The 12122-nt window shown below is 34.3% G+C and overlaps 1 protein-coding gene across 1 annotated transcript; it reads right to left on the bottom strand.

The window, feature by feature from the left end:
• Positions 1-8519: 8519 nt before the first annotated feature.
• LOC139889677 (ethylene-responsive transcription factor ABR1-like) lies at positions 8520-10029 on the bottom strand. The gene is made up of 2 exons (XM_071872614.1): positions 9780-10029; positions 8520-8854 (listed from the first exon to the last, which is right to left on the bottom strand). Exons 1-2 carry the CDS (start codon positions 10027-10029, stop codon positions 8520-8522), a joined length of 585 nt encoding a protein of 194 aa, XP_071728715.1.
• Positions 10030-12122: the final 2093 nt, after the last annotated feature.

The following is a 12122-nucleotide window of genomic DNA, read 5'->3' as shown; positions in this document are numbered from 1 at the left end:
TGTTTTTAATCGATGATTTTAGGTCCAAAGTTTAACATTTCAATCGAATGAGTTTTAGACTTGATATGTTAAAATTGATAGTGAGATCATGTTAATCGATCTCTTTAGAGACTAATGTCACCAGGAATCGAACCAAAACAACAGATTTGATCGATTTGTGGATTTGAGTGTTCTCAGATCTGAAGAACACGCTCGACCGAGTGTGTGACACACTCGACCGAGTGAGTTCACACACTCGACCGGTTGACTACACACACGACCGTGTGTGTATACACACTCTACCGAGTATATTGAAACCCTAATTTTTCGTTTGTGCTGTTTTTAGTTGTTCTGTTGAATTTATGCAATATTGTACTGAATGTTTTGTATATTCTTGCATTAAGTATGTCAGGTGGTAGTTTGGTTGGAAATTGGAGGTTTGATCTTGACCGTAGGAGAGTTTTGGCCAAACACAGACCTATTCAAGTGGAATCCAAGGTTGTTGCCACCCAGACCACTCATGAACAATGGAAGGGTCTAGATTGCTTAACATTTCTTGAGATAGGAGGCCATTACTGTCCCAAGCTTATCCAAGAGTTCTATACCTGTGTGGCTTTAGAAGAGGGTAAAAAGAAGTATGTTCATGCTAATTTCTTTGGGAAAGCCTATAGGTGGACCCTAGATGAGTTTGCTGATCATTTGTTATTACCGTACTGGCGAGCCAAGATTTATTATCCTAGTAAAGATCTTAGGAAGATTTCTAGCAAGTTTGATGCTGGGGGAGTGGCTTCTCACATCACTAAGCCAGGTTATGTAATGGGTGCTAATAGAATCAAGGTTAGAGACAGTGATATTAGGAGTGATTTGATACCTAACATGAGGATTATAAAAAAAACGTTGTGTTTCGTGATCCAAATGATGATTTGCTTTCTGGTACTGAAGCTGTTCTGTTGTATTGTCTTACGGAACGCATTAAAGTGAATTTAGGTCAGATTGTTATTAATATCATGAAGGATATCATGGATAATGAGGAAAAACCATTTCCTTATGCAGTTCTCTTGAATCATTTGTTTGATGAGCTAGATCTGTTTGAGAACAAGATTTACAACATGAAGCCAGTCCCGGAGAGTGTTATTGTGGGATAAGTCTAATGTCTGTGCTTTCATGCGATTATGTTTAGTCTTGTTTAATGTGTAATTTGATAAGGCTAGTCTGTTAGCCTTGGAATTACGGTTTGTAATAAACGATAATCTCTGAACGATGTAACTGTGCATTTGTTAGTTAATATGCTTATTATGTTTGGTTATCAACTGATTCGTATAATTAACTAGATACGCCATGTTTCATGGTGGTGAATGCTTATTAGTCATGTTGTTTCGAGTGTTTTACAGATATTCAGAATGTCTCAAGAGGAACAACATATAGCAGAGGAACTAAAAGAACAACATATCGCGCTATCTTCAGAACTACCAGGTCTCATCGGACGCGAAGATACCAATGTGCTTGCCTGTGTTGATGACACTGGGACTGAAGCTCAAAGAGGAGGTTTTGGTCCGATTATCGCATTCTTGAAGCGTTCTAGAATCTTCAAGGCAATTACTGCAGAGTGTACTCCATATTATTCACATCAGAGAAAGTTTTGGGAAGTTGCTAGCATAGTTATTGAGGATAATAAGAAGGTGATTCTAAGTTCAGTCAACAATACTATCGTTAGAATCTCTGCACAGACTATTAGGGAAGATCTTGGTTTTCCTGATGATGATACAATGCCGACCTCTTTACCCGCTTTGAAAGTTAGAAGATGTTTAAAGCGATGTGGGTATGCTGGTGACATTACAAAGGCTGTGAAGCGTACTAAGTTCAGCAGACAGTATAGATACTTCACGTATGTGCTATTGAGGTGCTTAAGCCCGATGCAGGATGGATTTGATGAGATGACCGAGAAATACAGCTCGATGTTTGTTGCGCTAGTGTTGAATGCTGACTTCAATTTTTCTCAACTTATTTTCGATGGGATGTTGCTGAATGTGAAGAGGAAAATTCATCTGGTATTTTCAAGGTTTCTTCAGATAATGCTAGAGAAGTAAGTTCAAGGGTTAGTGAAAATTCCCCAAGATGTGCTGAAACAGAATCATTTGAATGATCTGTCCTTCAATAGATTTATGCAGAACAGGGTTGGTTCTATTGAGATTCCAGAGAAGAAGTTGATTGGTCATCTGGCCAATGAAAAGTATGTATGTCCAGAAGGTCTGAGATGTCGTTATGAAAGCAGCACTTCGGGTGATGAAACTGATATTACAATAGCTGATGAATAAGAGGTGAATCAGCCACCACCGAAGGAAATCGGTCCTCGATTAGTTGATGAAGATGAGGTCACAGCTCTTGATGATATTCAGGTTAATTTGATGAAGAGAAAGTTAGCTGAAGCACCAAAGGTGTCTACCAAACAGAGACAGAAGCGTCTGAGGATTTTAGTCAAAGATGGGAGCTCGTCATCAACAACGAAGTCTCAACCGACGGTCACTCCAACTGCTCAACCTACTGCTCAGACTGGTGGATCAACTAAACTTCCACCCATTCAACAACATCAAACTCCATCCACTCAACAAGTCCAAACTACTCAGCATCCTGAAGGTGTTACAGGTGATCTGACCGGAATAGTTAATCGACGATTGATTCAGTTAACTGCTGATTTTGCTAAGTTTCAAAAGGTGGCTGAGGAAAACAAGAAGAAGACGGAAACAGAAATGTCTGCAATGAGGGAGTTAGTTGATAGACAACAGTTGAGGATTGATGAACTTGAAAAGAATGTAGGTAGTCAGGCTGGTGAGATTTTGGCTCTACAAACTCAGAATCAAGATCTGACTGAGAGGCTAAATGAATGGGAGAAGAAAATAGTAATTGAAGAATAAGAGGAGGGACCAAATCCTTTTGGTACCCTAGGTGATGAGGAGGACATGGCAGTTGAGATTGCTAAAGGTTACACGGAGGATAACCCACTGTATGTAACTCCACTTCAAGTTATAACTGTATCTGACTTTTTAGCAATGCAGGATCGACTTAATCACTCTAATGTTTACAATGATTTAGAAGAAGGGGAGATCCCTCCGGATCTAACCGAGACTGAACAGGAATTGATGGAGCGTCTAGAGCGAGAAGCTAAGGAATCTGCTGACGCGACATCAAAAGCCTCGACTTCAGGGGCTCATAAGTTTGATGAGGATTTGAGTGATTCTGATGCTGTTGATGAAAGTGATAATAGTTTTGATGAGGTAATTATTGAGGATGAGTCGACAGAGTCGTATCCACGTTATGAAGGTTTTGCTGATAATGATCTTCTAACTTTTGCTGATTACTTTCAAATGAATGATGAGCTGTTGAATCAAAAATGCAAGGAGAAAGAACAGAAAGAGCAAGAGAGTGTGCTACCAGAAGGATTTTTGCCGGTGAAGATAAATAAAGAAAAAGTGGAGGTTTTGGAAGAGGATTGGAATATTTCAATGAGAATTCGTAAATATGTGATGAAACCTGAGGTGGAGCCTCAATTTTGAAGTTTATTGAGCACTGCGAGAGTTTGCGTGCTAAAGGGAAGATTATTGTTTGGGCCTACATCAAAGAATTTGATATCTACGCGATCAAGAAAGAACACGGAGTGGATTATATCAGATATGCATACAAGTTCACTTCGTTACCATATTTTGAATTTATGCAGATTGCAAGGCTCAAGATGTTATATCAGGATTATGTTGGTATTCCTGATCTTTTGGTTCGTAAGATAAGAAGATCATTTAAGTCACCTAATTTCTTAGGTTTTCATCCTCAGTTTCCGAAGATCTCTTACAGAACGAACAAGAAAATGGGCATCATAAGGAAGATTGTTAAATATCAACCTGTGAAGTATATGCGAAAGGTTCCATTGAGGAAAATGCCGCAACACTTCAGCTCTCATTTTCGTTGGTGGTATTACGATGAACGCTCAGAGGAAGCGGTTATAGTGTAAGACAAGGATGGAGCAGATGAAAATGATAGTATAAGGGTTTTGGATCCAGTTTGGTTAAGGAACTGCTGTGAGGAAGATATGTTCACCTTATACTACAACCGGATGCTGTATCATCTAGAAAATCGTGTGCAGACTGAACAGTACTGTAGAGTTGTGAAACTTTGCTACTTGAAGAACTGGATGACAGATCCATTTACTGATTGATAACTGAATGCTTCTGTATTAGGGCTAGATCTTAGGGGGAGTTTGTTGGTGCATGAATCCCCAGCCGTAAATTATCTCGACGTTTAATACATTTGGTTATGTAATAACTATTACATGTGACTATTGATTACGTTTGTGTTTGTGTGTGCTTTATTATTTAAATGATCAATATGTTAATAAACATACACAGTCGACCGAGTGTCCACACACTTGACCGACTGTATAAGACAGTCGACCGACTGAGAGACACACTCGACCGAGTGTGTCTGATACTGAGTATATATACGGGTTTGTTTCTCCTTTGTAGGGTTACACATTCCAATCACCCTAGTCAACTGGTTATCGTCTCCAGAGAACCCTAACACCATATACCACCGAAATAATTCGTTTAGGTGTCGATCTAATCTAGTTTTCACTCTAGGTTTGATCTAATCGATCCCGATACGACCCATATCTCGGTTTAACCCAATTCTAGTGTATTCCGCCTCTAGATTTGTTAGCAAGCGACCTAAGATCCTTAAATCTTCGTCTACAGAACCCGTAGTGATTACTTTATTATTCATATGATATATATAGAGATTACAAACCCTAGAATTCTAAGAACCCTAATGGACGCAAGCCCACATCAGACTTGGGCCTAACCTAATCCACTAACACTCCCCCGCAGTCCGAACGGTGAAATCACGAAAATTCGGAATGGAACAAAACACTAAATATTAAATTAAAGAAATAAAATAAACTCATTTCTTTTTTCATTTGTTACATCGAATAGACTAATATTCATTGATAGAGCTGCAGATTTCTTGACGGCTTCTCCTTTTCCGTAGCGTTTTTTTCTTTTACGTCGTGGTTTGCTGTGCCTAAGGATCAAGTACCGCTTTGATATGCTACTTTTGTCGACGATAACAGTATTCTTCAATGCTTCAAACAAGAATTTTGACCATTTTTTCGGGGTTTGGAACCTAGTCAAGCTAGGCGGCTCAGCCCCACGCCAATTATTGACATGATAAGAAAAAAATAAAGGCAAAAAAGATTATATAATCAAAAGAACGGTCTTCAGCAGTACGCTATATCTGAGAAGGTGCTTGTTTTTTTTTTTTTTTTTTTTTGGTATATAGATAACTGATGCTTACGACTTACAAGTACAAACGGCAAATATAAAAAATAAAAAGGATGCGAGTTGTGACGGTGATAGGTGTTACGGCTTACAAAAGAAACAATGTTCTTTTATTTTTAATTGTGAATTTTAATTGCGATGTCATCGGAACATAACAATGGCTTAGGTATTAAATGGGATAAGAACAAGATTCAAGATAAAAGGAAAGATATAACATTTACCACAGAATGTAAGGCGGGTAAAGAACACAATCAATGGGTATCCCTCCGGATCATCAACAAATAGTTGATGACTGGAGGATAACATACTTGAGGAAGCGGTAGGTCAGAGGGTTAGAAAACCTAGCCTGATACCATGTAAGAGAATAGAACCCGTAGTGATTACTTTATTATTCATATGATATATATATATATATATATATATATATATATATATATATATATATATATATATATATATATATATATATATATATATATATATATATATATATATATATATATATATATATATAGGGATTACAAACCCTAGAATCCTAAGAACCCTAATGGACCCAAGCCCACATCAGACTTGGGCCTAACCTAATCCACTAACAAGTTGTAGCTGAAAGTTTAGACCTAATGTAGTGGTAAAGGGATTTTTTGGAGAGTTGATGGGTGGGTTGAGATAATTAGCGGTGACGTGAAAAATATGTTGAAAAAATGGGGAGTAATGGGGGTATCTTGTGACGTGTTAAGTAATGTTGTTCAAATTAATAATAATCAAACTTATTTTGAAACTTCATTTATATATCACTACTAATTTGTGGTGTTTTCTAGAATAATTGCAGGGTATTATTGCTCATGTTGATTGGTTTTGGAAGGATAGTAGAAGCAGGAGTTTGGTTGATTTTTTATTGATTCAAGATTAAGAGCTAAGAAGTCAAGAGTGCTGCTACAATGCTAATTTATTTAATTTATGATCATAAATGGGTTGTAGTGTTTAGTATAAGGAGTATTGGGCTTATTAATCAAATAAAAAAGCTCACGTGATGAAGAGTCCATTTGTCTTTAAGCCTGGTGCAAGGTTTACTGTAAAGGCCACTTAATTCCTTATTGAGCGTAGATGAGATATTTTTGAGTGTGTATTTCTTCTCCTGATTTATTCGTTTTCTCTCTAGGGTTTCACAATCCAGATCTGGTGTTCTTCCTCTTCATTGAGTGATTTTAGTGTCAATCCACATCTTGTGGTTTTGATTGTGAGGTTTTATTCCTGTATTCAATCTTTACGAATACAGTTGATTGTTTGTGTTATATTTTGGATCGTGATTCGTTTTTGGATTGATTTCTTGTTGTAATTCTGAGATATTTGGTTAATTAGTGAATGATTGTGATTTGTTTTACATTAGTTTACAAATGTGTTGAAATATAATTGTAAATTTGGTGAAAATGAAAATAAAAGGTATTAAAATAATATTAAACAAAGAAGGCGGAAGCAAGCATACCATTTTTCCCTGTGTTGCAAGCACGCCATCTTTATTTGCCACCAACATGCGCGCTACAGTGTGTTGATAGCGTGTTGGTTGGTTTTCTCCGGTGAACACATCGTGTTACAATCGGTCTTAAATGTGATGGTTGTAATTGAAGCTTATTTTTGAAACTGAAAGTTGAATCTTATTTCTTTAGAACATCAATTTTTTTTAAAGCTACCACCTCACTAGTGAGAAACTAAGGAGGAGTGCAACCAACAACTTACAATGGCCTAACTAGCCAATCGTTCCAACTTATATTTTGCTTTCCTATACTAGTTATCCAATTAAAAGAATACATTCGAATTAAATCAAATAACTCTTGCTTTTTCATCTTTTGTGCATCGAACAAGGAAGCATTACGAAACTTGCATAGAATCCAAATCGCCACCGCAAAAATAGAGTATAACTGAGACTTTGATCCCACCGAAACTTGCCACCCTTGATACCACGCATACCTAGCGGCCCAACCATCAAAAATAAGCAATTGAACATTGACCCAAATTCTTAATTCCCTCCACACTTCCAAAGCAACCTCACACGAGAATAATAAGTGAGACATTGATTCCACTAGGTACGGACAAATGAACACTCAATATCATTAATTTCCATTCCACATGCTGAAAATTGATTCTTATTATTGTTGTAAGTTTGAAGCAACGTAATTGAAACTGAAAGCTTCTAGCGACAAATTAACTATCAATGACAGTAATATCTACAATCTATCTATAATCTGTGAACTATAAACACTAATATATCTATAATCTATAATAAATAATTATATGGAGGCTAAATATGTAATTTATCATTTCATAAGACTTAGAATTTAATTTAAAAGCTACTTATACTAGCTTTTTTCTATACTAGCTTTTTTCTAGAACTAATTTTTCATAAAAATATGAAGAAAAATAAATAAACAAATTAATTTAAGTTTTTCACACTCAAATACACAAAGATTACATAACTTACACCAAATATGATGTCCTAGAGGATGATATATTACATCTTAAGAGAATGTTTGGATGAGTTTACCATATAAGCTTGAGGAGCAGTTTAAATTTGAGCTTGTGTGAAGTCATTCTAAGGGCTTGATTACATTTTATTTATTGGTATGTTTCTATATAATTGTTAATTTAGTAAGTTAAATTGTTAATTTTTTGTCACACAATATGAAGAAAATTTGTATTTATAAAAGACATTGAAAAAAAAAAAATACTTCTCAAACAGACTGTATCCAAATAACTTCATAAGAAATAATAATAAATAAAAAACCCCATAAGGGAGTTTGGATTAGCTTATACTTGGGTTTGTGGGCTTATCTGAGAATCAAGCCCACCATTCTTCTGGCTTATTAGCTTATTAACTTAAGCTTACTGCTTATTTAATATTTATAAGCTCGTAATTCAGAAAATTGACCTAGATTCAACGTCTCTCAAATTTGGGCTTAGCTAGCCCAAATGAGTCAACTGAAAATGTTGGGCCTATTGTTAAAAGTAGGAAGAACTTAAGCTATCATAGTTTTCGTTGGGCTTAACATCAACATACACATTCTTATTGCTGTAGAATCTTTTGAGCAAAACAAAGGACAACATATATAATATTTTGAAAAGGTTATATGCATGTCCTAAAAATAAAGAACGTTACTAGTCTTCCAAATATAAATAATCAACAGTTTAAATCAAATTGTATAAACTCCAACTATGTATTCATCATCATAGTCTTTTCAAGTATGGATGTTGAACTTGACTACAACCACGCGAACGAATTGATGTTTCGTAAGTTTGTAGAGCGTGTAGATTAACGTCTTCAGGAAAGTTGAGTTTGGCCTTACTCCCTCTAAAATTTAGAGCAGCTTCATCATAGGCTCGAGCCGCATCTTTAGCATTATCAAAAGTACCTAACCATACTCTCGTAGCCTTATAAGGGTCACGAATCTCGGCAGCCCATTTTCCCCATGGTCTACGTCTCACTCCTCGATACTTTCTTTCTGACAGTTGATCGCCTTTTATTGTGCTTTCCGGATCGCATGTGTATGTGGTTTGTGTTTCTGCAATAACATTGTGACTAACTATTAGATGTTATCAAAGTCAAAATATAATTCATGTGTATGTGTATGCTAGTTTTTCTTGGCTAACTATTAGATATTGTCAATAAAAGTTATGTTGGTGGAAGTTAAGTGTAGCTAGCTTTATTTTTACCGTATAGTGTGACTTTTGAAAGTCAAATCAATAGTATTAACTTTTGCTAATTACTCCGTATTAATTAGAACCATGCATGATATCCAAACCTATAGATGAGAATGATTCGAAATATTTATTTATATTTATTCACTTAATTGATTAAAACAAGTTTTCGGATCACGCGCTTCGCTGCGTTGAAGAAGTTTTTTTATAGTAGATAACCTGGGGCGGAGCTTATTATGGGCAGGAGGGGTCCTTCGCCCCTCCAAAATTTTCGGTATGTTGTGGTATTTTGTAGCCCTTTGAGTTACAGACGTTTGAGCTTTTGAATAAATCAATTTGGAGTCCGTATGAAGAAGATATGACGGAAATGGTGAAGGGGCGCAGATTTTTTTCATCAATAATCTATTTCATTCTTTCATACCTCTTGAGCATTTTTACCTTAAAATCAATTATAAAGCTAAAGTTTAAGAAATTAACTTAAATAATGTACAATTAAAATCGATATTGTCACCTAAACTGTATATAAAATATGCAATTTTGTCCATCAAAGTTGGCATTTTTTCTTGCTAATAACATAGTACACATTAGACAAAATTGAGCCCCTCAAACCGCAACGTTTAAGCTCTGCCACTGCACATAACTATATGTTTTCGATAATAATAATTTACCGTTAATAAGCTAAACGCAATCTAAAATACAAAAGTTGGTTGAACATACCTAATATATATTTACCAATATCAATTATCAACGTTTTACATTTAAAAAGAAATATCATAATAAGGAACTAACCGTGAACAAAAATGGAATCCTGAATATTAACAATATTAGCCTCCTCCTCCCCCTCCTCCTCTTCACGTTGTCTTTTATGTTCTACAAATGAATCAGGGGAACCACCGCCGGCCACCACGTGAGAAAGTGCTGACACCATTACAGACATCTCTTCCTCTCTACTACCGCCGAACATGGGTCGTCCCACCACCCTCTCTAATGCCACCCAATTGTTGACATATGCGTCACTAACATTTTTGCTGCTGTTCATTACACACAGCTTATCACGGTTTAAATGTCGTATAGTTGATTGACTGAAATGGGTTAAGTTAATACGCCGTATATGATAAATGTGGTTAATTTGACAAAAGGGTCTAGGGTCTATTATCTATTTATATATATGGTCGATCGGTTACTGAAGTCGGTAGGACGTGTTTTCCAGCCCAATATTCATTGGAGATCAAGTGGATCGGAGACGACTATTTTATTTATTTCATATATAATATTATTTAATATTAATAATTAATATTAATATTAATATATATATATATATATATATATATATATATATATATATATATATATATATATATATATATATATATATATATATATATATATATATATATATATATATATATATATATATATATATATATATATATATATATATATATATATATATATAGGCAGGATCAATGGGGAAGTAACCAATCGGGGGGTAAACGAGGGAAGCAAAAAAAAAAAATTCATTTTTTTGGAATTTTTTTTCAAGCATCAAGATCACACGAAAATATGAACATTTAAAAAATACACTATGATGAATGTTATTATTTAGGCGGGAAACAATCGACAAAAATAACATTCAAGATAATATTGATTGTGAAAAATATTAACGCTTTTTTCATGTTTTGTGAAGTAAAATTTAGCCCGATTTAGAGTTTAGGGCTTAGGGTTTAGGGTTTAGTGTTTTGGGATTAGTCCCTAAATTCAAAACCCTAAACCCTAAACCCTAAACTCTAAACCGTTCGTGTTAAAAACTCAATCTAAATCTTAAATCTAAACCCTAAACCCTAAATTTCTAAACCCTAATATCTAAGCCCTAATATCTAAACCCTAATATCTAAAACCTCAACATACGCTCGAAAAACACGATAATTGTTATATATTAATTCTTTGAGTGTTTTCCCGTCAAAATAAAAACATTTATCACAAAGTGTTATTATTAATGTTCATATTTTCATCCAATCTATAATGTTCGTGATCAAAGCCTTTTTTTTTAAAAAAAAATTTTGCTTCCCCCCACTTCCCCCGATTGGTTACTCCTCTTGATCCTACCAATATATATATATATATATATATATATATATATATATATATATATATATATATATATATATATATATATATATATATATATATATATATATATATATATATATATTGGTAGGATCATGAGGGAAGTAATTAATCGGGGAGAAGCGGAAGGAAGCAAAAATTTTTTATTTTTTTTCGTTTTTTGAATGTGATAAAATTTCTACACAACAAATAACATCTTTTTATAGTTAAATTTCAACGAGTCATAATTTGCAATGAGAAATCTGGATTCCAATATTGCAACGGTTTGACTTACAAAACAATCAACTACATTTGTTTACACTAGTTATTGAATAATTTATAATTTAAGCTTTTAAGTATTTATGAATTAAAATAGAAATGATCTTTATATATGTAATATTGTCGTCTCAATTTTATTGTTGACTATTTTTTTTTAATTAAACAAATTAATTTTTCATTTTTTAAAAATATTTGTGTTTCTGTTTTATTCATGTAATATCAACAGACTTTTTAAAAAAATAAGTGGCAAGACTGAAAATTTAACAAAAATTATATGTAATTTTTTTTAAATTGTGTATTTTTTGTGACAATGCCTTATTATTAATAACGTGAGAAGTTAAATACAGTTGTATTATAATTGTATTTTTGACGGTGACAAGACCATTGGAGTATTGGACGCTAAAAATGGGTTGAATGTGTGAAAAGAGTAAATATCAGATTCGGCGATGATCAGAAAACCTACCCCATTGGAGTATTGGACGCTAAAAATGGGTTGAATGTGTGAAAAGAGTAAATATCAGATTCGGCGATGATCAGAAAACCTACCTGTAGTCGCATACAAAAGTTGACTAATGTAGGAAGTCGGCACCAAATGGATAACAGCCGACTTACAAATAACATAGATTTCCTCAGAATATAAACAAGATCTAAACTACACAAACAATATTAACACCGTATATTAGACTTTAGACTAATTATTATTAAGGTCAAATTCAATTGTAGATTTAGAGGGTATGATTCATTAGA

This window comes from Rutidosis leptorrhynchoides, chromosome 2 (genome assembly GCF_046630445.1).
Source record: "Rutidosis leptorrhynchoides isolate AG116_Rl617_1_P2 chromosome 2, CSIRO_AGI_Rlap_v1, whole genome shotgun sequence".
In the NCBI taxonomy this organism is placed as follows: Eukaryota; Viridiplantae; Streptophyta; class Magnoliopsida; order Asterales; family Asteraceae; genus Rutidosis; species Rutidosis leptorrhynchoides.
Note: the sequence above shows the minus strand (reverse complement) of the source record. Positions and strands in the feature narration are given on the sequence as shown.

Excerpts from the sequence above, each read along its gene's own strand:
- LOC139889677 (XM_071872614.1), bottom strand. The coding sequence starts at position 10,029 with ATGAACAGCAGCAAAAATGTTAGTGACGCATATGTCAACAATTGGGTG. Across the intron at positions 8,855-9,779 it reads GGATTCCATTTTTGTTCACG|AAACACAAACCACATACACA; the intron begins GTTAGTTCCTTA and ends ATGTTATTGCAG.